The sequence below is a fragment of the Haliotis rufescens genome, unplaced genomic scaffold (genome assembly GCF_023055435.1).
Source record: "Haliotis rufescens isolate VD_foot unplaced genomic scaffold, xgHalRufe1.0.p SCAF_3, whole genome shotgun sequence".
NCBI classification, from domain to species: domain Eukaryota; kingdom Metazoa; phylum Mollusca; class Gastropoda; order Lepetellida; family Haliotidae; genus Haliotis; species Haliotis rufescens.
Window position 1 is genome coordinate 53695076 of NW_025964001.1, and position 27959 is coordinate 53723034.

Below are 27959 nucleotides of genomic sequence, written 5' to 3' on the forward strand. Positions count from 1 at the left end.
TTTACTGGTTTGTTTTGATGCTGTATATGTTTACTCTTATTGAATTGATGCGTTTCCTGCTTATACCTATGGAGAACATCCTGTGGTTATTCCGTGTTTCTAGCCTATCCTCGTCAGATCAAGATACAATGTTTGGATCTGGATTGGCTAGTCGTCGCTTTTCACTACAGTCTAGTGACAGTCGCGACCCTCAAAGGGACGACATGAATTGGGTGGACAGGCCCGGTGGATTAGTTGATTGATCAACCGATGATCTGTCTGCTTCATACTCGACACATGCCCCAATGGTGTAAACCTTCGATTGGTTGGTTGGTTTGTTGTTTAACGCCGCACTCAACATTTTTCCAGCTGTATGACGGCGGTCTGTAAAAAATCGAGTCTGGACCAGACAATCCAGTGATAAACAACATGAGCATCCATCCACGCATTTGGGATCGATGACCTGCATCAAGTCAGCGAGCCTGACCACACGATCCCGTTAGTCGCCTTTTACGACAAGCATAGTCACCTTTTTACGGCAAGCATGGTTTGCTGAAGACACCGGAATCTTCACGGGACTGTAAACCTTAGTGACAACATTGCTGGGATACAAAAGATTGTTTTCATAAACCTTGGCGTTTCGAAAATATTGTAAATAAAAGCGACAGAGGACAATTCCTTAATCAATGGAAATCTCTATTTAAAGTTTCCAACTAAATCATAAGGTTGCGTTTACGAGTGATGATAGTGCAGCCGTTTCGTGAAAAATTGTGTACTTTGTGGTGAAAACATGAAACTTAGTACAGTCGGAGGTGATGGCATTCCAAATAGTTAAAGATATGGAGACACCCAAAAAATCCAACATGACCGCCTTAGAGAGAGTGAGTGAGTTGGGTTTAACGCCGCTTTTAACAGTATTCCAGTTATATCACGGCGTGTCAGCTTAATGTGGGAGAAAACGTTTACCACTTCGGTGAAACCCACGAGCACGGGTATGGTGCTGACAAACCTAGAAATATAATCAGGGCGAACCGGGATTCGAATCCAAAATCATAGGTTTCTGGCGTGCCCAAGGGACGCAACTCTGCACAGCGAAACGCGGCGCCTTAGACGACTGGGCCACCCATGCCCCCTCACAGTGACATAACTTACGGACTTCAAACAACATTCTCCACTCCGTCTGGAATATGCATAGTAGAAGTAACCCAGTGAATCATGGAGACTTCAATAACTCGAAGTCGAACACACATCGAGTTACGCGTAGCACCGAGGGTGAGTGAGTGAGTGAGTTTAACGTTGTAACGGCATTATATCGGCCAAATAGCAATGCTGTAGTACCGAGAAAAAAAAGAATCAAAGAGCCAATAACGATTTCTACAGGGGTCAAATAGGGGAACGTTGTCTCAAACGATATATCGAGACAATGGATTCGAGTTAAGAGGTTTCGTCGTATTGTAAAAAAAGAGTATCTGTCCAGTAGTGTGCACAGCGCCTCACCTTGGCCGGTGAAGCAAGCAGAGACCAGGCAGGTACACTCGTCATTGACGCATGTGTGTGTGTGTGTGTGTAAATAAAAAAAACTTGTTTTTCAACTGCTTACAAAGATTTTCGAAAAATAATGCGTTTGTTGAAACTTTCGTGGATGAGATCCGAGTTTCACTTAATTATACAGACTTGACGCTTATTTAATTGCAAATTCAAATTCGTTCGTGAATATAACAGGTTCTTTAATAAAATACACGTTTATCAAAGGACAGGTTACTTTCCTGTTTTGCAGTGTTTGTTATCTGTCGCATGAAGACCTTTATAAAGTCTACACGTCATCAACTTCCACACAGAGGTCACGTTGAGGTCAAGTATCGTGATTATAAAGAAAACCTTTCGTATACCACACACGTCGCCCTTTAGGCATAACACGTAATTGAAACACTTTACTGTGACAATTATATGCTTCGAACAGGAAAATCCCGATGTTCCAATGCAATAATATTCAACTGACTTAAACCTTATAGAATATTAATCAGCAAATGGGATTTATTGAAACAAAGGATTTCTTTTTTCTGTGGAATTCCTGTTTGGTGAGGGAATGATTGAGTGAGTTAGTTCTTTTTTTCAATGTTCCAGTAATGGAGACACCAGATAGCTTCACCCTTTTTTTACCATATGGGGAATCGAACCTGAGCCTTTGGTGTGACGAGCGATCACAAGATTACGAAATTTATTGTTCATATTGTTTTACTTTTTGGGGTGTAAGGTATACAATGTGGATGAATTGTACTTAGTCATACTTCTAAAATCTTAAGTTACTTACCAAAAGCGAGGATAACAGACACACCGAGCACAAGGAACTACATGGCTGTTGAGATAACTCCGCTATGTCAGCTGACGTCATACCCGGGCGTGTATACACTAACAGAAATAGACCAGTGAAGATCCGGGGTAGAATAGGTCTTCAACCCATGCTTGCTGCAAAATGCGACTGTGCTTGTCGAAAGAGGAGACTAAGGGGATCGGGTGGTCAGGCTCGCTGACTTGGTTGATGCATGTCATCGATCTCAATTGCGTGGATCGATGCTCATGATGTCAATCACTGGATTGTCTGGTCCAGACTCGATTATTTACAGACCGCCGTCATATATCTGGAATATTGCTGAGTGCGGCGTTTAACAAAAAACAAACAAAATACAACAACAACAAAAATACACATGAGTATTCTGAATGTATGTTCCTCACTTACTCTAAGACGGCTTCACACGGGCAACATTACTTCGCAAACATAAACTCCTTAATGTTTGCCAACTAATGTTTTCACACGATACATATCCGGGTAAGAATATAGGTTCCCAGCACTCTTAGGTTGTCGTAAGAAGCGACTAAACGCACCAGGTGGTCAGTCTTGAGGATTTGGTTGACTTCATGTCATCGTATCCCAATTGCGGGGATTGATGCTCATGATGTCAGTCACAGGATTGTCTAGACCAGACTCAATTATTAACAGAGCTATAGTCCATATAGTGCGGTATCAAACACACACGCAAACACTTCTCTCAAATGCCGACGCCATTTTGTAGCAGACCTCAATACAAATCGGTAAATGTGAAGTCCCTTTACATAATTGTTTTAAAGAGACGGTAAGGCAGGACCGGCAGTAAATGAGACATAAGTGAGATATTAAACACAAGTGAGATAATAAACACAAATGAGATATTAATCACAAAGACGATGTTAATCACTATACCTGGATGGGTTCCACAGCTGGACACCAGGCACGTGCAGGTTCCCCTCACACAAGTCAAGGTCGAGAGGGCGTCGCAGCTTTCATGCCTGCAGGTGCTGGTATCATGGCCTTGGCATCCCTCGGCATCAACCAGGGCTACAAAAAACATTTATCATACCCCCATGTCAGAATGATGAGATCTGATTGGTTCACGTGATAGTGATAAAATACTATGTATCCCACATTGGAGGGAAACAATTTCTTTATCGGGGGAATACATCCCTCATATCCCGCCACGAACAAGAGAAGACATGTGGATTTCTGAGAGGAGGAATCAATCCCGTATACCTCGCTATTTCCGAATATGACAGTGTATTTATTGTTTAACAATGATTGGAAATGTGTGACATTGTTTCTGTTGAGATTCCGTAGACGCTCATTGCATTGTGTTTAGACAGTGATCAGCCGTCAGGAAGTTAGATGCCTGTGTGGTGTGTAAACTTCCAGTCCGGTATACCCAGGACGGTGTTAGTATGTTATGGAAAATACTGTTCATGCAATTTCATCATATCAAAATCAGCTTCCAAGTGAGGATCGCTCATCATCCTAACCCATAATGGAAGCTTCACCACCGTCACTGCTGGGTATATATATGTATTATCACTGACTAGTGCTATCACTACTGTATTTGATACTGACCACTGCCATCATATTATATACTGTCAGTGAGTATTGTATTATCGCCCTATTGTGTTCTGCCAATGTAATTGCTGTGCAGTAATTGTTTTGATGTGTAAACCTAGTTTATGTTATAGTACATTTGTTGATTGTACACCGCTTGTTGGTTGTTTGTTGGTTTCACACTAAGTTCCTTTACGTACAGATTTCTAGGTTAATATATTGTTTCAATTTTGGAATCTACAACAGAGTCAATGAAAGTCACCTGGCACAGCAATCGAACAGCTGTTTTCTATCAATTTTGAGTTTGGTTTTATCCTTTCACGATGTCCTATTAAAACATGTCGGTGAGGCATATTCGTTGTAGCAGTATCACGAGGGCGTTTGTGGTTTTATGCGTCTCGTGTCAAGTTTTATACCACGAGCGTGGCTAACGCGGAACGCATAAAACCACTTATCATACCTCCATGTCAGAGTGATGAGGATGTGATTGGTCCACGTGATCTTGATAAAATACTGTGTAACCCACCTTGCGGGGTAATAACCTTCTAAGCGGGGAATAAATATCTTATACCCCGCCAAGGGCAAAAAAAGGCTGCACGTGGATTTCTTAGAGGCAGAAAAAATCCCTCGTGATCCTGCTACAACTTGCAATGTGACTTTATTGTATAGGCGGCTTCAATCGGACAACAGAAGAACACAGATTGCCAACTTGTATTTTCACACTACAAAGGCGTGTTGTTGATACATAGTCCCTCTTCATTCCTTTCAAAGGTTGACGCCATTTTGTAGCGTAAAAGCCATATGAATACTACGCAGTATCTGATTGACTGAAAGCAACCAACATACGTTTGACAACCATTCACATGTCAAAATCGAGTTTGAAACACAACATTGTCGGCCGAAATATTGGTTAGATATTCATTGCAAACGGTTTATCAAATTTCTCATACTGTTTTCGCAAACTGAATGTTCCCTGGGTGGTATAAGACAGTACGCCGTTCCCCAACATCATAGCCAATAGGGGTGACTATAGGGGCACTGTACTGATACAATGGTATAACAATGGTTAAGCACTATTGCTATTAATATAATACTGTATAACTGTACGTTTATAACGAACACGCTTATAACGAACTGACGGATATAACGAAAGTATTTTTTGTCCAAACATTTGCTATATATATGCTGTATATATGATTTTAACGAACTACGGTTATAACGAACTCAAAGGGACCACTAAGTTTAGTTCGTTATAACCGTAGTTTACTCTACTTTTGTAATACTGGTTCAGACACATGCATGGCTTTACTGTTGTAGTGGTACAAACTTCATAATATTGTAAAAAACGTGTACCTATTCCTTCTCATAATTAGCGGGTAACGCTGATTGTCAGAAAATGTTCTCAATGGACCCTCACATGTCTATTCAAACAAGGTGCATTGTCGACACAAAATGTAATGTAATGTAATGTTTCGTAATATTTGTATGGCATTTCGCCATCCATTATAACTATTTTAATTTCACTTCTAATCACTGACACTGGTGCTTGAGAAAGTTAATGTTAAGTAATTATAAATAGCTACGTAGATAGTCATATAGATAGCTACAAGGAAATATTTAACCGTTTTTTTCGGCTGTACTTCGGTAGATAGATAACAGACCAACAATAGAGAATATCCATTCCGAAACAGATGCCATAGCAAGTACAAAGCAAAACAGTGGTGACATTTATATGAATGGATAATTGAACACCAGTGATAACACCGGGTGTTCGCGAAAAGGATTAGCATGTGCTGCTCTACCAGTACAATTTCCAGAAAATTGTTTGTAAACATTTACTGAAAATGAAGATACAGTTAGTTTATCGTTATTTTAAAGTAAAAATGAAGGCCTACCTAAAGTAGCCAGACCAAGGGCTGCGATAATAAGACACCTCATGGTTTCAGCTTCAAGCTACTGTGTGGAGACTTAGTGCTGCAAGTGAAGGTAGGGCAGAGAAACTGGGGCAGTTCTATAAATGGGAATGACAGCTATCTGGACAGCTGGTCAAATAGGTAAGCAGAGATATACACAGTTATCTGCCCATTGTGTGTTAATGTTTTTCTGAGTTGAAGACACGATGAAGTTTATTTCTAAAAGAGACGTATTAAAGAAGTTTTTGAGATGGGTTTTCTGCGGGTGGGGCAGTACTCGGACAGTGGCAGTACTCTGACACCCAGCAAATTAACACGTGTACACAATAAACAAACGTACTGATGCGCATAATTTTCACGCAGGCTTCTTCCTCTTCCTCCCTGACGTCAGAAAAGATTCGTCTGCTACTGGTAACACTCACGATAAAAGCTCGTGTACATGTTTTCCCACGTGACTATGCCGCCCACGCATTTTGTTGCGTTTTGGCAATGCATTGCAGTTTCTGATCATAAGGTTATAGCTTCCGCACGACTAGTTTCTGGTCTGTTTTTCTGTTTTTGGCGACTTCTTGTGAATCGACCATGCCAACATGGAAACGTTTGGCGCAAAAATTCTAAAAATAACCAAATTAAGCTGTGTCCGACTACTATCTCGGAGAAATTACGTGGGAATGCAGTACTCGGACAGTCGACAAATAAAATTTGGAATTACATATTAGAAATTTTTTAAATAAAAATAATTGAAAAAAGCTTTTAAGAAAATGCAAAATGAAAACAATAGGTGTTTTTCGATCGCGAGTGACATACTTTAAGAGGGTTCTAATTGGGGATGGGGGTGGTGTGGTGCACGTGACTTTGTCTTTGGGGGTGTTATTCAGGGGGTTAATACGTACAGTATGTCAGTTGCATGTGTTTAGTGTAAATATTCAGTAACTGTCAATCTCATAAAAAGACGTTATCTAAGTGTCGTTTATCAATCATAAAAACTGAACGTTTTTTACGTGTCACCCATCAGGACCCTCATTCATTCTAATCTGATAACAGAAGGTATTACGTATCAGTAACATTCTCGTTATTCTTCAGTATATGGATATGATAGTTCCATTGACTAGTTCTAATTATATTGTAGGACCGTCTGTGTAGATTTGCTAAAATGAGCGTTCGAGGAGGAAAGCCTGCCTATTCATATGAAAACTTAAAGCGGGCTATGGATGCTGTTAACGCCAAGCAGATGTCTGCACGCAAAGCTGCCGTCGCTTCAGTATACCCAAAAGTACTCTTCATGACAAACTCTCCAATAAAGTACCTCTTGTTTACCGCAAAGGTCCTTCACCCATTTTATCACAAGACGAGGAAAGACATCTTTCAGATTGGGCTATACACATGTCGAGTATAGGGTACGGCCGGACAAGGGACGAACTGTTAGACACGGTCCAGAAAATAATCAAATTAGATGGTAGGGAGAATCCTTTTACTGATGACGGACCTGGTGGGGATTGGTTTAGGGCTTTCTTAAAACGAAACCCTACAATATCAGTAAGAACACCAACACAACTTTCAAAAGAACTTGCTATGGTATCACAACAAAAAAATTGCTGATTGGTTTGATACCTTCACAACCAACATCGCTGACAAAACTGATTCAGACATCTTACATGACCCATCAAGGCTGTATAATGCTGATGAGCCGGGTTTCCCCATGTGTCCAAAGCGTGGTAGGGTTGTGGCCGAACGAGGACCCCAGACAGTTTATAACTCGTCGGCCTCAGACAAGGTCCAGATAACAGTTCTTGCTTGTGCAAGTGCTTCAGGTGACTACACTCCCCCCATGATCGTCTTTCCCGGTAGCAGGTTCAAATACAACCCCCTAGATTGTTTTCAGGAGGCGGTTCTAGGGCGAACCGAGAATGGCTGGATGGACGCAGAACTATTTGTTTCTTGGCTTAAAACTTGTTTCATTCCTCATGTCGATAAACAGGCAATCAAGAAACCAATAATTCTGTTTCTAGACGGTCATTCAACGCACCTGACCCTTGAAGCGTGCACTGTTTGTGTGGAGAACAACATCGTCCTGTACTGCCTCCCATCACACGCATCACATGTTATGCAGCCATTGGACCTGAGCTTGTTCAGTCCACTCAAACATGCATGGCGCCAATCTGTCCGAGATTTTCAGATTTCAAACATCGGGGAATGTGTTAGGAATGTGTTACACCTTTGCCAGTATATTTAAAACTGCTTTGGTAAGGGCAGCTACAACAGAAAATGCAAAGAGGGGTTTCCTCGAATCAGGGCTGTTTCCGCTCAATCCTGATAAAGTTACCGATAATCAGAAATTAAAACCCAGCACCATCTTTGAACCATGGAAACCAGTCCTTCAGTCAACCCCTGTAACCCCATCCACAGTCAGAACATTCACATTTGCACCCCCAGCAGACACCCTATCCCAACCTTCCGCTACACTAACATCACCAGAATATGCATCCTCACCAGTCGTACAAACAACTCTGCCATCACCCCATACAGACCCTCATGCACCAGTAAAATCACAAACTACACATAGCACAACACCCCAAACAGACACTTCACACCTAGCCTTACATTCTACATCAGCCACAACCCACACATCTTCCAGTGACGCATTTGACAAATATTTAGTTCTCCCTAAAGTACGGAGCCGTACCCAAAAGTATAAACCTACAGTGTTGCCCAAATCTGCCTCAGGAGAAGACATCAGGGAACTTCTCCTTGAAAAGAAGAGAAAGGCAGAGGAAGAGAAACAGATGAAAGAAAGCAGAAAGCGAATGAGAGAGGAAATAAAGCTTAAACGAGAAGAAGAGAAAGCAGCCCGGAAAGCCCTAAGAGAAAAAGAACGGGAAGAAAAGCGTGTGCAAAAGAGAAGGCAAGAAGACGAGAAAAAGGCATACAAACTCTTAAAACAAATTGAAGAGAAACGAAAAGCAACACTAGACAGTGACGAAGATCTCTCTGAATCCGAGATTCCCTCCATGGATGACGACGAATACGACGACGACGACGATTTTTCCGATGATACCCTCCGGGATTTTTGTCACCTTTGTTTGGGTCGGGATTTGGCGGCAAATGATGACTGGGTGGGATGTCTTAATTGTACCAAATGGTTCCACAAGAATTGCCTGGGATACCAACAACTCGCCGACCTTCCCTTCACGTGTGACACTTGTAGCTGAGAGGGAAAAAAACCCGTTTCCCTGCAATGTGAATGTTATTGTTGGCACAGTTTGCTTTTTTTAAAGAAGTGAACTCAGTGTTCATTTCACATTAAAATGTACAAAAAATGAACATATTTTTCATATTTTAACAGAAAAATGGAATATCCCTTTGACGCCCTTTTCCACGAGATTCATGTATACTCTGGACCACCTGGGTGGGGTATAAACACCAATGCTGTCAGCTATCACCATAGCACGAAACCCATCGCAATATTTTCGTCAATAACTGGGTAATATTAAATATGAAACTATATTCATTTGATGTACTGGTTTTTTTCTATGAGTATAAGTTTTTGGGAAACATATGACAACTATGAAGTACCAGGTTAATGATAGACTTTGAACCTAATTAACAACGGAAGATTATTCAGCGAATGTTGCCACATCTCATATTATATTTTCTTTCTTCATAGGTACCATGTGTATCATGTGAAGCCGTTACCATTTATGGCACTGAAGATGAATCACGAACCAGAAAACATCTATGACGCAAACGCTCTCAAAAGTAGTACTCCCGATGAAGCTGACATACATTTCCGTAGTTTAGATCTGGAAGTCCGGCCCCCACCCAATAGACAGGTTTAACGGGACATACTTGGCCGTGTCGTCGACAGAGTTCCCTTACAGTTGTCAGGAGTACTCACGCCTTTGATGACGGAAGGTTGCGTTTTAAATGTGACACCGTTCTTTCCTGGTAGAATTACTCACAGCGGGCCTTTTAGGGGTGGGGGCCCAAAACTAGACTGTTTTTATTTATTGCGTATCAAGCCACAACGTCGTACTTTATTCAAAATAATAGAAAGACTGAATGAAACAGGATTCGATGGTGACAGCGTTTGGGTTTAGTGACTGAGAAGAAAACTAATGTCAGTATAAAAAAAACACATGTATCTGTGTACAGTGATGCCAAAATGAGAAGATAAGCCAATGAAGTTGTATTTATGTTGCTATTATTTTGATGTTCTCATTGACACAATGAAAAAAACACAATTGTAATTATGTCATATTCGGTTAAGACATTTTTAAAAAATTCTTAAAGTGTCCGGGTACTGCCGCAAGGGTGTCCGACTTCAACCGCAGGCGTCCGATTACCGAAGTAGTCGTCGAGTAAATATCACAAGAATTTGCTGAAACAAGCGCACGAACACAACCACTACCGAGTATAATCACCACAGCAGTTACCTCCCTTCACATATACGATGGAAGAAAGTCAATAGGTACTTTGGTTCAACTTGCATGCCGTTAGGAACATTAAGTGTCCGAGTACTGCCCCACCCGCTCTATATCTTGCTGCCCATTATAACGTTACAAGCCCGTCTGGTTTAACCTGCATTATAACCCTACGACAGGTTTATTCTCTTGTTGGTTGTCAAGTCTCTTCACAACATGTCAAACCCACTTTGTAGGTTTTCCCTCCTGAAGACCCTGGGACATGGGTTTGCCATTGATACTTTTGTGGTGTTTCTTCAGAATGTACCTCGTTGGAAATATACAATGTATTTTGCATTTGAACACAATCTACATAACACACATTGCAGCGCTAACTTGAGGAAATGTGCGGAATGATTTTACTTCTATTTAAGTGGGATCTAACATGCAAACGTCGTACTTGTCGCCTATTGAGTGAACCATTAAGCTACAGAGACGCTGATAAACCGCAATTCTTTTAAAGAACCTCTTTTCCAGGTTCATGTACGCCAGCAAGGGATATTTAACGTCCGTTTCCTATAATGGTTCATAAATAGTGGAAACATAAAATTGATGATAAGTGTTGTTCAGATCTTTCTTTCGGATCATAAGTCAGATAATACATCCCCCTCTGGCTTTGTTGAGAAAGTAATCATAGGAGCGGAAACCCGAAGGCCGAAAGTTTTAACACAATAACTGTTTGTTGGACATTCCTTCCGCATTAGGCTGGGATATAACACGAATACTGTTCAAAGCGGCGTTAAACCCAACTCACTCACTAACTTTCAGCATTTCAAAGGGATTTAGTGACAAAAAAGATGTCAAAAGACCCACGAGCATAATACAGAATAAATGGGTGGGGTAAGGTGAAATGGGATTTAATAATGCCTTCAGGAGTTTCACACTTACATAATGACGTGCATGCACACAAGGCAGGGTAACAACAAGTACCATTTTTGTGGTTTGACACAGTCGGGACCGATCCACCGACTTTCCGTTTTCTGCTAGACGATGAAGGAGGTCACAGTATTAATGGAAACCAGAGGCTGGATGTATGTTTATCATATGTTAATAATGGCTGATGATGTGAAATGACTTTGATGAATGTATTAGCCTTGTTTATACAGATACGGACGGTGGCGATCCCATGGTGTCGTATGCTGCGTCGTAAGCGGTGACTATGTGGATTGGGTGGTCACGATGCCACTGTATACTGGCGGCTTGGGAGATTGTTCATAATATTAATCATTGGTTTTGTCCATCCATCTTTGGAATTGAAACGTGATTTTCCGTGTGCCGAAAGAACGCTTATACTACTATTAAAACACCGTCCACGGTGACCCAACGATTTGCGTCGGTGATACATTACAGTGTACATGTTATATGACCTCAAACATGAGGTCACAGCATAGTCCATCTGCTCAGGTGTCAACGACTGACACAATCAAGGATTATTCACTAATGTGACTCACACAAGATTGACGGCCTTAAAGGACATACCATCCCAACATACCCTTTACACGAGCAAACTTAAAATATTTTTTGTATCTATTTCTTTAAATACCACATTCTGATCTGGTATGATAAGACAGGGTCGCCTGGGGCATGCCACGGTGACGTCAGCTGACATAGCGGAGTTATCTCAACAGCCATGAAGTTCCTTGTGCTCGGAGTGTCTGTTATCCTCGCTTTCGGTAAGTAACTTAAGATTTTAGAAGTATGAATAAGTACAATCATCCACACTGAATACCTTACACCCCAAAAAAAACAAAATGAAGAATAAATTTCGTAATCTTGTGATCGCTCGTCACACCAAAGGCTCAGGTTCGATTCCCCATATGGTAAAAAAAGTGTGAAGCTATCTGGTGTCTCCATCACTGGAACATTGAAAAAAGAACTAACTCACTCAATCATTCCCTCACCAAACAGGAATTCCACAGACAAAAAAAATCATTTGTTTCAATAAATCCCATTTGCTGATTAATATTCTTTAAGGTTTAAGTCAGTTGAATATCATTGCATTGGAACATCGGGATTTTCCTGTTCGAAGCATATAATTGTCACAGTAAAGTGTTTCAATTACGTGTTATGCCTAAAGGGTGATGTGTGTGGTATACGAAAGGTTTTCTTTATAATCACGATACTTGACCTCAACGTGACCTCTGTGTGAAAGTTGATGACGTGTAGACTTTATCAAGGTCTTCATGCGACAGATAACAAACACTGCAAAACAGGAAAGTAACCTGTCCTTTGATAAACGTGTATTTTATTAAAGAACCTATTATATTCACGAACGAATTTGAATTTGCAATTAAATAAGCGTCAAGTCTGTATATTTAAGTGAAACCCGGATATCATCCACGAAAGTTTCGAAACATTTTCGAAACTATTTGTAAGCAGTTGAAAAATAAATTATAATATTGCAAAGAAACATATTTTAAAGCAATTTCTTAACAGTGAGATATTACAGTGAAATTAAGAATCGAAGCGTTCAAAGTAAATATTTATTTCTCTTCTCCTATCGATCGACAGTGGAGCTTTTTTGTTGTTGTTTGTTTTTTTTGGTTATTGAAACAAATTCGATAGGTACAAAAAAACACAAACACACACATGCACATCGCAATCTAAGTAAATAATTTTGAACACGACGTTAAACCTCATTCTAATCAATAAATGAGATACCTTTTCATGAATACATATTTTGTCTTAATTTCCCAGGGGTCGTCAGCAGCGAGCGGTGCAGCGGCAGTGACGCCAGCACCTGCTCCCGAGAGAAGAGCGACACCAACTACCAGCTATCATGCGTCAATGACGAGTGCACCTGCCTCGTCTCTGCTTGCTTCACCAGCCAACGTGAGGCGCTGTGCACACTACTGGACAAACTCTTATTTTACAATACGACGAAACCTCTTAACTCGAATCCATTGTCTCGATATACCGTTTGAGACAACTTTCCCCTATTTGACCCCTGTAGAATCGTTATTGGCTCTTTGATTCTTTTTTTCTCGGTACTACAGCATTGCTATTTGGCCCATATAATGCCGTTACAACGTTAAACTCACTCACTCACTCACTCACTCACTCACTCACTCACTCACTCACTCACTCACTCACCCTCGGTGCTACGCGTAACTCGATGTGTGTTCGACTTCGAGTTATTGAAGTCTCTCTGATTCACTGGGTTACTTCTACTATGCATATTCCAGACGGAGTGGAGAATGTTGTTTGAAGCCATAGTCCGTAAGCTGTGTCACTTGAGGGGGCATGCGTGGCCCAGTCGTCTAAGGGGCCGCGATTCGCTGTGCAGAGTTGCGTCCCTTGGGCACGCCAGAAACCTATGATTTTTTATTCGAATCCCGGTTCGCCCTGATTATGTTTCTAGGTTTGTCAGCACCATACCCGTGCTCGTGGGTTTCACAGAAATGGTAAACGTCTGAGACCTGCATCACTTCGGGCTTTCCTCCAACATTAAGCTGACACGCCGTGATATAACTGGAATAATGTTAAAAGCGGCGTTAAACCCAACTCACTCACTCACTCACTCTAAGGCGGCCATGTTGGATTTTTTGGGTGGCCCCATATATTTAACTATTTGGAATGTCATCACCTCCGACTGTACTAAGTTTCATGTTTTCACCACAAAGTACACAATTTTTCACGAAACGGCTGCACTATACTTTACTCGTAAACACAACCTTATGATTTAGTTGAAAACTTTAAATAGAGATTTCCATTGATTAAGGAATTGTCCTCTGTCGCTTTTATTTACAATATTTTCGAAACGCAAAGGTTTATTAAATCGATCTTTTGTATCCCAGCAATGTTGTCACTAAGGTTTTCAGTCCCGTGAAGATTCCGGGGTCTTCAGCAAACCATGCTTGCCGTAAAAAGGTGACTATGCTTGTCGTAAAAGGCGACTAACGGGATCGGTTGATCAGGCTTCCTGACTTGATGCAGGTCATCGATCCCAAATGCGTGGATCGATGCTCATGATGTTAATCACTGGATTGTCTGGTCCAGACTCGATTATTTACAGACCGCCGTCATACACCTGGTATAATGCTGAGTGCGGCGTTAAACAACAAACCAACCTACCAATCGAAGGTTTACTTACACCATTGGGGCATGTGTCGAGTATGAAGCAGACAGATCATCGGTTGATCAATCAACTAATCCACCGGGCCTGTCCACCCAATTCATGTAATCCCTTTGAGTGTCGCGACTGTATGAAAAGCGACGTCACGTAAATCTAGCCAATCCAGATACGAACATTGTATCTTGATCTGACGAGGATAGGCTAGAAACACGGAATAACCACAGGATGTTCTCCATAGGTATAAGCAGGTAAAGCATCAATTCAATAAGAGTAAACATATTCAGCATCAAAACAAACCAGTAAATGGTAGTAGTAGGTTTATTTCACATGTGTACATGTGTGTATCCAACAAGGTAGGAATAATTTCCATGGGTTTCCCTCCTTTCAGGATTTATTTACCTCTGAAATTAAAAAGGTAGATGAAAAGTGGCATTTTCATACTTGAATATTTAGTAAGAAATTGAATTGGAGTAAGAACTATAATATGGATGTGGATGGCAATCGCTTTGCGGAACGAACCCCTGGTGTCATCATTGATTTTCAGTGATCCATTTATATAATTTTCACTGCAATTTTGCCTTTTACGCCCAATGAAATCTGTTTAGGTAGATGATCAACACTGATTGCTAAACGTCGACGTTTTACATTTACATTATTTACCACATATCCAAACACATAGCATAGGACTGCTATAAACCGCCGTCGTATAGCTGGACTATTGCTGAGTGCGCGTTAAACAACAAACAAACAAACAGGACTGATAGAGTGTTTCTATATGTCGAATGATTTAAATATACATGCCATACAAAGACGACTATGTATGTTTTACAAACATATACACGACTAAAATCATATTCCTAATATTGTGTTTCACCAACATTCTGAACCAACACCATCAAAGCGTTGACGTCCCAAATCACATTCAGGCTAAATTTAGACATTTGCCCCTGACATAAAACCAAACAAGCATAAAAAGCAAACAAATTCATCAACTTTCTTTCGACAGTAATTAAAAAGTCAATGAAACGTAAAACTGATTCAAGTGTATCAACCAAAACTATGCCTCACAACCTCCGGCGGTAACTATGGTTACTTACACGCCAGGTCCACCAGGTCCACCAGGGCCGACAGGTGCCTGACGTCCACATAGGCAGCGGCCGTCGAAGCAGTGGCGTTCGATATGGGTGTCTCTACAAATGCAGCTGTCGCAGTCAGGGCGGTCTCTGCAAGTTTCTGAAATATAAACCTCCTTCTTAACAACACAGGACAAAAACATTTGTCAGAGGTTTGAACTAGATTCCATCATTCATTTGATGCAGGCTTGTATTTAAAGGGCATGTCTTATTTGCAGTTTTGTGCCAGGGTTTTGCTGACGCTACGTTAGTAGTGGGTTTGAATCACAGATTCGTCATGATTGTTTTTTTGTATTGCCAATGGTTTCAACAAAATGGTAATCATCTTAGTTCTGTATCATATTTGTCGTTCCTTCTACATTTGTCTAAAAAATAATATCAGCGGCGTGAAACCCAATTTGTTTATTGACTTATAGTCACCACCTTTTCTTGTAGGAGAACCTTTCCAGATGCCAAAAAAAACGTTCACATATGAAATATGTTGCCTGCAGTTATTATGGTCACTATTTTGTAAACTGACTTACCTGTGACGCAGCTATTGGCTGCAACCAGACAGGTACATATGTCATGAGAGCAGGCAAGCCTTCCGGTACTATCACATACCGTGTGAATACAGTCGTTGTCATCCCTGCAGGGCTCGCTGTCGATCACAGCTGAACGAAAGAAACGATATCTCATTAGAAGTTAGGGCACGTGATCCTGTTTGGAGGTCACAGGTCAAGGCTTTAAGCACCGTTTGTGGAAGAAAGCAATTGGATGGCTGAGCGTGTTTGGCAGCCTTGTTTCCTAAGAGTTTCTTGGACCTGCCCAACACTGTAGCCCAAGTAGTACATGTGGTGTTTTCCAAAGGCAAGTGCCTTTGTTCGAAACATGCCTCTGTTCACTCAACAGTGATTGGGTTACCCTTCCGGTGAGGTGGTTATGACACTATTGGTCTTCTAGTGCCTCATAGGCAGATCAGATTATATATTGCCCAGGGAGCTGAAATGTAGTGCACACGGATTCATTTCCCGGAGGCATAATAGAACGCATTGATATCCAGCATGGAAAAAGGCGCAATGCAAATAAATAATATTATCTATGAATAATATGAACTATTATCATTATAAAAAATACATGTACATAACAAATCTCATCGGCTAACGTAGACACTAACTAAACTATTAAAGCCGTCAGTACCTTCAACTCACCAATAATGGTGCTGACAATGACGAGAACCAGTGTTACTTTCATGTCTGGAGTTAAGCGAAAAGCTTTGAAAGTAAAGTCTTCATTTGGTTGATCCTCTTATATACTTTCTGTTTCAAATGATACCAACACCAACCCTGTCAGCCAGTCACGATGTTGTGATTCTGCACACAGCAGGTGCACGCAAGACGTATGTTCCCGTGCGCGGTCATGTCATGAAATGTAGATAACACGTTCATTTGTGGGGATCTGATGACCCACGATAGCTATCTAGTCATGTTCATGATCCTGCAAATATATAGACAACACGATTTTATATATAAGAAATATATATAAAAAGAAAGTCACGCAATAATAACACGAATCGTTCTACATGTTTCAATTGTATCTGACCGCCTCCGTGGTCTAGTGGTAGAGCGTACGCCTGGAGAGCGGAAGGTCCGAGGTTCGATCCCCGGCCGCGTCATACCAAAAGACGTTAAAAGATGGTACTTTTTGTTACCCTGTCTGGCGCTCGGCATTAGGGGCTAAAACAAGGACTTGTCGGCTCGGAGTCAGTATACTGTGTCTGAGTTGGGTATTCATGTTAAACTGCGGCATGGTATCTCAGTGAGCTAGCACTATAAATCGGCATCAGTCCGGACTAGTACAAGCAGCCACACAAACACACACACGTACATGCACCTCGCTATATAAGTGCAATAATCTTAGACGCGACGTTAAAGCCCACTTCACCTCATCACCTTCAATTGTATCTTCATGGAGAAGCGATTACAGTTATAAGACAGCGGCTTTACAATGACAGTGGTAACTTTCACAATAAATACAAAATATAACCTTTTAATGAAAACATTTTTTTGTCTTTACACTGCTGGGCATCAGCAGTATTCATTTTACAGAAAGGGTATATCTTAAATTCTATTTCTTTTCCTGCTGCGCATTTGTTGAGCGCTTAAGGGGATGAACCTTGCATGGGGTCCTTTATCTGTTTATGGACGCCCATTCTGTCTCTCAAGCACTCCGTTTGTCCAATATGTTGTACATGACATCCTTGGCATATAATAACATAAATAATATATTTCAGTCCATGTCAGAGCGTACATGAAATTGTTGCTTCATGTTTTTGAATTTTATTCAAGAATTTTTTTTAACAATATATTAAAATATTTTTTTTAGTTTCAACAAAATCTGTAAATGCTCTATCGTGTGACTGGATTTCTGACCTTCACTTGATAGTCTGGTTTGTTTACATGACGCATTGCATGACAGGGGAATGGCTGTGCAGTGTCAGGCAACAAATACATACCTTTTTTGCAAATTGTGGCGGATGCTACTGATAGGGCAGGGCGTGCTTGTCCTTTTCGCGAACACCTGGTGTCATCCATGATTTCAGTGATCCATTTTTATCAAAATATTCCACTAGTTTGCTTTTTACACCCAGTGGTATCTGTTTAGTGGGATAAACGAGAGTGATTATTCTCTAGCGTTGACGATTTTATTTCCTGGCTATTAATGCAGAAAATAATTCAAAATATTTAAATGTCGATGCTGACAGCAACTTGTTTTAAGTTTCTGTCTTTGCTGATAGTATAAACTGGTGAATATCTTTCCAGGTGGGCTCTTATTATCAAAAACCCATCTTAGTAGAAACAACACTTAGAATTAAATTCCATCACCAAACAGCGATTGTTATCCCACTCGCATATATCATAATGCCATATTTGTCAGACATTTTCCACATTTAACCTACTCCAAACCTGTTGTATTTCTTTAAAACCCGGTGGTTTCGGGAAACACAAATCAATCACAATGTATGGTTCTTCTTCATAGTTTACCAAATGTGGCGGTAAGTATTAGATGAATGTTCTTTTCCTCCACTGAAATGGAAACAAATGTGTGACTAGAACACGGAAAACTTAAAGACAAGATTGGCAAGAATTAAATTATGAACAAATATTAGACAAAAGAAGTATGATTGTACGATTCCGACTATATCATGAGCATGTGTCTTTGAATCACCATCAAAAAGTGATTATATCCGCTGTTCGCGAAAAGTTGAGCGTATCCTTTACCACCGGTGGAACCCGTCACATATCCCATACAAAGGCAAGTCAATTGTTCATCTAAAAAAACGGAAACATATGACACAAGTCCAGATATGGTATTGCCTTTTGCGTCACTATTTGTCACTGATGCATCAAGATTGGAAATGCTCTCTACTATAACACCTTTTCAAAGCTTTGCTTAGGCCTTGAATGTTGTAACCCCGATAAAACAACTTTTCAGCAAGTGCAATATGACTCTCTTTAAAAAGCATCATAGAGAGAACATGCTTGATCTCAAAATTTGTGAAATGTAGGCATGGGCTGTAGTTGATTGAATATTGCTCGACAGAAAGGGAAAGTTGACTATTGGATCCCTCTTGTCATACAGTCTTGAAGGATAGTTTTGGGTCACTTTAAATCTACATATGAAACAGATGAGACTGTTTCACTGGTACTTTTTATTTGTAGTACAGGTGGGAAAATCAGAGGAAGGGATGTGGCTCTTTGACCATTATTGAATTGTATCAGATCTTCGATATTCCTGAAGCATATGTTAATCTTCTTGGTTAAATTGGTTTCAATGTTGCTAAGCCGAGCAGGAATTCTGCAAAAGCTCATAGAGAAACAAATCAACAATGAGGGGAAGAGCACAATTGGTACATGTGGGGATGCCTACTTTATGCCATAATATCTTGTCCCCCCATTTCACAAAGATGTTATCTGTCATGAAATCCAGCATTCACATATTGTTGTTCCCAGTTAACTTCAGATGACATTTGCTTTCATTTTTGACAAAATGCCCTGAACTAAAACGTTTAGATGATCAAGAATGAAGTGTTTCATCAATAAAGTTCTCAATATCGTGTGTTCTCATTTGTCATCTAATTTTCAAAGTGGCTATAAATCATTTTCATATACGAAGGCTGGTCAAAAAGTTCTAAACCTGACAAAGTTTTAACTGTGGTCCATAAGAAAGTGAACTAGTCAATGTAGTACATTGTTTGAGTTGTTCATTGCAAGTGGATATGGTCTGTCGAGGCCATTTGTGTAAAAGTGACAGCCAATTGAACGTGATATAGGTCCAAATGGACACAGAAATGGAAAAGAACGAGCACCAGCAGTCATCAAGGTTTTGATATAGATAAAAGAACTCTCCAAAATATTCATGACCGCACATCACAACCGTATGGTGATAAGAGCCCTCGTTATTACACTGTTAAACGTTGGGCAGCTATGTTTAAAGGCTGGGAGAAGAAGCCTTGATGATGACCCTAAATCTGGACGTCCCTCAATTTCCATCAATGATGATTCAATCAAGGAGATACACAAACTTATACTGTCAGATAGACGTATTACCTTTGCTGAACTTGAGGAAGACACAGGTCTAAGCCATGGATCCATTGGACCTATTATTTATGAACATTTACAGATGAATAAGATATCTGCTCGTTGGATGCCAAAGTTTATAAATTCTAAAGAAACTGACATTGCCAGAAAATATTTAGAGCTAATTGAAAAGGAATTCGTCAAATTCCAAAAGATATAAGTATCGGGTGATTAAACATGGTTTACCACTATGATCCCGAGTCAAAACGTCAATCCATGGAATGGCACTATTCCACTTCTCCGGCACCAAAGAAATTCAAGTCTTCAAGATCAGTTAAGAAAGTTATGGCAACTGTATTCTGTGATGCAAAGGTTGTGATCCTTGTTTGATTACTGAGAAGGTCAAAAAAGATTACTGGTGTCCACTATGCTGATTTGCGCCATTACCTGAGACATTCTATCAAAGAAAAGCGGCGGGAATGCTGACTGCTGGAGTTCTACTACTTCATGAGAATGCCTCCTTTTACACCTCTCGACATTGAGACAATGCGGGTTCGAAGAGCTTCCTCACCCTCCATACTCGCCAGATCTTGCACCAAGTGATTTCTACCTGTTTCCTAAACTGAAACAACACTTTTGTGAAAAGCGCTATGACGACAACGAAGACCTGCCATGAATGGTTTTTTTAGGGTGGCTTCAGAAAACTTGTTCCTGACATATGAATTGCCTGATATGAAAAGTGTATGTTATAAAAAAACTATTTCATAATTGTTGGTTTTCTTTGTCAGGTTTTACACTTTTTGACCAGCCCCCGTATATCAGAATCATGTTTAAAATATCTATTGAATTAAATATTTTATAATTATCTTTATAAGTGATCTTTTCATATTAATCCTGTTTGGATGTTACGCCATGTGTTGACATTTGTGATACATTTGGTCCAGAATTTTCGCAGTTGATCACACACTTTATTCTCCAATCAATATAGATCACAGTAGAAAGAATAGCTAGTGCACCAAGGATCAGCACCATTGCCCTTCCTCTCTTTTATTAACAGAGGCAATCTGACGCGTGGAGATTCCAGATAAGCACATAGGTCCCAGAAACATATGCGTGTCATAAGAAGTGATTAAATGGATCGGGAGGTCAGGCTCAGTGACTTGAATGATTGCATGTCCCAATATTCCGTGGATCGATTCTTGTGATGTCAATCACCATTGTCTGGTCCACAATCGATTATTTACATCCGATCGTGATATATAATACTGGAATATTGCCGGGTGCCCCTTCAACAATAATAGCGTCAATTATACATCGTGAATTTATACACTAGTATGGAGTAGAATATGTCCCGATAAACCTATGCTGAAGACCTTCGCCCTCCGTGCAAACGCTCTGCCACTAGACCAAGGAGGCGGTGCTTTCTTTGTGTAACAATTGATCACAGACTTAAAAGGTATTGAGAGCTGTACATATGCTTCAAACCTGTTTCTTTATTATGCATTGTGATATTTCACTTAAACATGCACTTGGCATCTCGAGAAAATATAAGACGAAAATCATGTTTAGTTACCTAAGCAGCTATGAGAAAAAATGCCACTTATCGTAAACACTATGTCTAAACTTTATCATACCTTGAGCGCAGGAACCAGTGGCGGAAGTCAGGCAGGTACATTCTCCATGAGAGCAGCCCAACCTTGAGGAACTGTCACATGTCACGTGGTTACAGTCTTTCTGATCCCTGCAGGTCTCGCTGTAGATAACAGCTGAAAGGGAAAACAGTGCACATTGAAAACGTCTGGCAAGGTTAGCGTTGTTTTGAACTGTTTGGTTCAAATAAGTTTCAGATTAACTTACATTTGAACAAGGTCATACTATGTATGTATACTGAACAACAAAAGTTCCTGTGTCATTGAATAATATTTTATGCAAAGTTATGGTTTTTTACCAAATCTGAAACAATTTCGGTTTGCAACAGATAAAAGACTCCTGTAAATGTTCAAATGGTTTAATTTGCCATACTGACTTCAGAAAATAATTTAAAAACGTGAACATGCCAAAATGTCAATTTACAAATCAATAGCGTGTGTGTCCACCTCTGGTTGCGATGCAAGCAACACATCTTCGTCTCATGGAATGGACCAGGCGTCCTACAAAGTCCTGTTGGATATCTGTCCATATCTGCTGGAGCATGTTTCGAAGTTCCTGGAGTGTCTGTGGAATACGTGGTTGACGTCGAAGGCGCCGATCTATCTCATCCCACATGTGCTCGATTGGTGAGAGATCAGGGGAGCGAGCCGGCGAAGGGATGACATTCACGTTGTTTTGTTGAAGAGAATCCTGAACAAGTCGAGCAATATGAGGCCGGGCGTTGTCATGTTGAAAGGTAATGCTTGAGCCATGACGACGCAAAAACGGTAGAACAACAGAGCCTATGATCTCGTCGCGGTAGCGCTGTCCAGTAAGATTTCCCTCTACCACTATCAAACGGGTGCTCTGTCTTGCTGTAATTCCACCCCATACCATAACGCTGCCGCACCCGAACCGATCTTCTTCCCTGACACAATGATTGACGTAACGTTCACCTCGACGTCGGTACACTCGAATCCGTCCATCGCTGTGGCTGAGGTGAAAACGAGACTCGTCGGTGAATAGAATCTGTCCCCAATGCATGGCCGTCCAGCGTAGACGCTATCTGCAACACTGTAGACGTGCTTGACGGTGGTTTCCTGTCAAAATGGGACGTCTGGCGGGTCTTCTGGCGACAATCCCTGCACATCTGAGGCGACGACGTACGGTTTGTGAAGATATTCGTCGAAGGACAGGGATGCTTCTTGCAGTCACTGTTGCTGGCTGGAATCGATTTCGTAGGTGTGTTGTTCGAATTCAGTTGTCTTGTCCATTATTGGTTACGCGTGGTCTGCCACTCCGAGGATGGTCTCTGACTACATTCGTCTGTCAACGTTGCCATAAACACCAAATGGCGTTTCTGTGGACGTTAAATGGTCTTGCAGCATAACGTTGACTCGACCCTGCTTCAAGCATACCAATGGCTCGAAGACGCTCATTTTCGGACAGGCGTAGCATTTCGAAATGTTGAATAATTGCGTAATTTTGTTGTTTTTCTGAGTGTTTGTTGTCAGCACGATGCTAAACAATGCATATGGATTCCCGTTAACGCACATGTTTTTATACCCCTTTTTGGGTAGTGAAATGCATGGGGCTTGCATAAAAGTCAACTTTTGCATGGAATGCATGCTTTTCTGTAGCAGTTGCGTTTTTGTGACTTGTTTCCATACATGTACTACAATATTGAAAACCAAATTTTACTTGTTTGAAATATACACTAAAATATTGGTGTCACAGGAACTTTTGTTGTTGAGTATATTATGTGCTGAAAAACTCAAACCTGACAAGTTCAGATATTTACCAGATTCCATCTAGTTGTTTTCGGGTCAACTATATAATATTGCTGACCAAATAATTCCTAAGTCCTCTAAAATATTTGTAAACCATGGTGTAATAACGACTGCAAACAAGCAAGAAAGTGTTGGAAGAAAGCGCCAAGGCACGACGTGATTATGAACAAATGAGCGCCAATCTTGGAGAAACTATGTCTCGAAAATTAATTCACGCAGACCTATGTCCAAGGTATGGAACATAAAAAATAAAACGCAAAGGTTAAAAATCGACCGTATCCCATCTTGAAGACTTTGAGAAATTGATAACTGATAAATCTGACATTGCAAATAAACTTAAGCGAAACTCCAGCCAAACATTCTTCATCATCAAATTATGTCCCTGAGTTTAAGAGATATCAGAAACAACGGGAAAAGAAAAGAGAGAATTTAATAACAGTGAAGATTATAATGTATTAAAAGTATTTCCATTACATGAGCGTCATACTGCTCTTACTGCAGCGGGTGATGATAATATCCACCATCAGTTACTGAAGCATTTGCCTTAAATCATGTATTGAGACAGTTTTATATGTATATTTGACCACATATGGACGTCAGGGAATTTTCTTCCTCGTGGCAAAATGCCATTGTAGTCCCCACACGAAGATCATACAGATGCTTTAAATTACCGCCATATATCTGTAACCAGTTGCGTTTGCAAAACCATGGAACGAATGGAAATAATAGATAAGTTCGGTATTTGGAAACCAATTATCTTATTACAAATATTCAATGTGGTTTCCAGGAAAAAAAGAAGTAACACTGCAAACACGAAAACGTCGGTTTTTTCCGTATATGGTCATTGGACGGAAAAACGACGTTATTTGGACGTTTTCAAACCATCGTTTTTCCGTCCAAATAACGTCGTTATTTGACATCGGAATTTACTGGGAGAGAACGATAGCTCCTCTTTTTCTTGATTGACATTGTCAACTGTGATTGACATTGTCAATCAAGCAACAGCGTCTACCGGTATTTCTACTTCTCAGATTTCATTGGTCAGTTCTCGCGTGTTAGATTACCGGCCCGCGTTTGACGCTGCACTCGAAGCGCTTAGCGGAAGTATTGAAATCAATCGTTCTGCGCATGCGGATTACTTAATGCCTTGTCCAAATTTTCCGTTCTGAGCATGCGCGATTTCGCGTATTGTTTCCGAGATTTCATGTCACCACTATTTGACAATGATTCATAAACACAGTCTCGTGAAAGTTCGGAATCGTACAATTCCAAACTGGTGATGCCTATTCAGACTAATGCTTAGTCTCTAAAGCTGTATAGTTTTGAAAGAAACAAGTAACTCAATTAAAATTGAAGAGGAGCCCCAGTGTAATGGGAGATTCCGAGATGAACCTATTCTATGGCTATCAAGGCTGCCACCCAAACCGATCCAAACTGTATCGTGATGTCTTCAGAAATACAAATTTCTTTCAATATTTATACTACGAGATAGTAAGGGTAAGACTTACTCACCGGTGGAACGTAGACAGTATCGCTAATACAGATATAACGTATTTGAATGTTAATACTAAAGACAAGCACTTATTATTTTTGCCGTGACGATATAACTTATACACGTTTATTGGTAACTTTCGTCAGTTTTGCTCTTCATTTTAATAACTTTGTTTTCATATATACATGTAGCAATACCCGACAAGCCTGTCATACATAATTATGAGGCAGTTTTCAATCTTGTACTGACTTACTCTGGTGTTCCTGAGCGAAGCTTATTGGCTTGGGTGTTACACCCCGTTTTTCTGGTTATCCTATTATTACTTTATTTTTTATGTAATGACACCCTGTACACTGGATAACGGCTCCGTGAGTATCCATAACAATCAAGATGAACATTCAGTTCAAGTAAATGATGAGTTTGTTTTGACGCCACAGTCAGTCAAAAAACAATGCTGTGAGGTTTGATTACACACTTCTACCAGGTCGAACATCGTGGATCCTCATTTTGATAATCAAAGTTCATATGCTAATCCATCTGCGTATACCGTCCCGCTCAAGATGACCTTACTTGTTGCTAATACTATCATCTATACCCCCCCCCCCCCCCCCAACACACCTAAATAACCTGGACAGGAAATACTGCTGATAGCCTCTGGGCAACTCCGCGCTACCGCAGAATGTTCGTCCAACTCTGCAGGGGGCATTCAAACACGCTGAAATGTTTTCGCCTTGCATCCAAGATGGTGGACAAGTGAAATCGTATGAAATTGCTATTGTAGGTCGCTGTCTCTTTTTTGATTACCCAATAAAGTCACTTCCACATTCAAATTCCGAAACAAATAAATGAATAAGTGTTTTTTACGCCACAATTAGTCAAAGACCAACGTTGTCTGGTTTGATGACTCACAATCTACCAGGTAGCACATTTAAGTCTCCACTGTGCGTATTCCTGGTGACGAAAAGGCACAATGTACCTAGGAATCGCATAATACATTCATGCGCGGCATTCTCTACCTCTAGAAGATTATATAGTTAACATGCTTATCCACACACACACACACACGCACGCACGCACGCACGCACGCACGCACGCACGCACGCACGCACGCACGCACGCACACACACACACACACAGGAAATGACGGACAGGAAATGCTGATAGCCTCTGGTCAACTCCGCCGCGTTACCGCAGGATGTTCGTCCAACTCTGCAGGGGGCATTCTCAGTGGCTTCAAACGCCCTGAAATGTTTTCGCCTTGCCCCCAAGATGGTGGACAAGTGAAATCGTATGATATTTAGGCTTTTTTAGGACGCGATCTCTTTTTTGATTACCCAATAAAGTCAATTCAAAGTATACGGTTGTGAAGAAGCTTACAACTTTGTAACCTTTATTCATCTCATTCCAATAGAGCTACTCGTGCTCACATAAAGTTGTAGTTATTATGTCACTGTTTTATTTCTTTAAAAATATATTACGTGTTCATGAATAACAATTAAGATGAACATTTAATTTCCGATACAAGTAAATGAATATGTGTGTTTTACGCCACAATCAGTCAAAGACCAACGTTGTCTGGTTTGATGACATTGTGTACACCCTATCCCCATTTAAGTCTCCACTGTGCGTATTCCTGGTGACGAAAAGGCCCCATGTACCTGAGAATCTCATTAATACATTCATGCGCGGCATTCTTTACCTTAAGAAGATCATAGTTAACATGCTTATCCGACTCGAACTACCATCCCGCCGAAGATGGATTTTGATTTACCAATCCCTGAATTGAGAAGACGTGCGTTACGAAGCTCCTCCAAGTCGTCATCAATATCCGTAAATGTCTGTGATATTATTACCCATCAAAAGCCGAATATGTTTATTGTGCTTTCTTGACGACAAATGTCATAATTGGGATAACACTTTCTTAGTAAAGTACAGATTCTTGTACTTTTTTGGGTTGACTCCCGTCCGGGACTGAGCCCACACTGTGAGTTAGGCACCCAATCGCCAGCACACAAGTCAGCGATCTAACCCATTCTCAGTAAACTACATATTCTCGTAATTTTTAGGGGTTGAGATAATAGACGTTGACGGACAAATTAAAGCCAAAACTTAACTTATGAACGATTGGTAATGGGCAATGGACAATGGGCAAAACGGGAAGCCGGGGTAATCAGCGCTAATTAACTGTTGTCTTCCTTTGTTACGTTTCCTTCTTTGCTATCTTTTTACTTTTGTTGTTCTTACAGGGACATATATATGTTCTCTGCCTCATAGCATTTATTCACCCGATGAAGGAGTGAGTATATACACCGAAACGTTGTGTTCCTCATAATTAAGACGTTGACATTCATATTTTCTTCCTTATGTGTATCACTTCTTAATGCGCTTCAAAGACTCAATCTAGCTTTGTTTTTAAGTGTGGAGATATTTGCTTAGAATATAATATGGTCATGCCTACAAACATTTGGGTCTTTGTCTACTTGAGCATTTTAACAAAAAAAATTTAGCTGATGACATTGCTAAATCTGCAGGAATGCAGTACACGTCATAGCAAGCTGTGATCTTTATTCACACTTTAGATATTAGAAATGGAGATCTGTAAGTTTATCGTAATCTTCAGCAATTCTCTCATCCTGATCAGTTGAAATTCTTAGTGCATTCTGATGCCATTGGAAAATTCCAGGCTGCCCTTCTTTCTGTGATGTTTTGACGAATGAAATCTATTGCTAATCTCTGTTTGCTGATATTTAATATAATTAATATGTACGATATTTTAAACGTGTAATTCGATGCATGCAATGCAATGTAAACATAATTGCGGATGCACGAAGGCGGTTATAGTCATAGTTATAGTGCGATGGATATAGGGGAATGGTAGGAGGGTGAATGTATGTAAGCACGAATACCGATACATGAGGGCGGATATAGTTAGGAGATAAATATTTCGTTTTGTAAGATTTGCGTGATGTTATGCTGAATGGATGTACGGAAATTTCATTTGAACACGACGCCGTAAGGCGGAGTGTTCAAA

At 40.5% G+C, this 27959-nt stretch overlaps 1 protein-coding gene and 1 long non-coding RNA gene across 2 annotated transcripts; one reads left to right on the forward strand and one right to left on the reverse strand.

Annotated features, from left to right (window-relative positions):
* Nucleotides 1-6176: 6176 nt before the first annotated feature.
* Nucleotides 6177-13554, forward strand: LOC125384290. The gene is made up of 3 exons (XR_007223171.1): nucleotides 6177-6201; nucleotides 11818-11923; nucleotides 12948-13554. It is a non-coding gene; the product is annotated as an uncharacterized LOC125384290 (long non-coding RNA).
* A 1075-nt stretch (nucleotides 13555-14629) lies between these two features.
* Nucleotides 14630-16803, reverse strand: LOC125384279. Its single transcript, XM_048403070.1, has 4 exons — nucleotides 16649-16803; nucleotides 15983-16111; nucleotides 15423-15558; nucleotides 14630-14726 (listed from the first exon to the last, which is right to left on the reverse strand). The coding sequence occupies exons 1-4, from the start codon at nucleotides 16689-16691 to the stop codon at nucleotides 14717-14719; spliced, it is 318 nt and encodes a 105-aa protein (XP_048259027.1). The 5' UTR covers nucleotides 16692-16803; the 3' UTR covers nucleotides 14630-14716.
* Between the last annotated feature and the right edge of the window lie 11156 nt (nucleotides 16804-27959).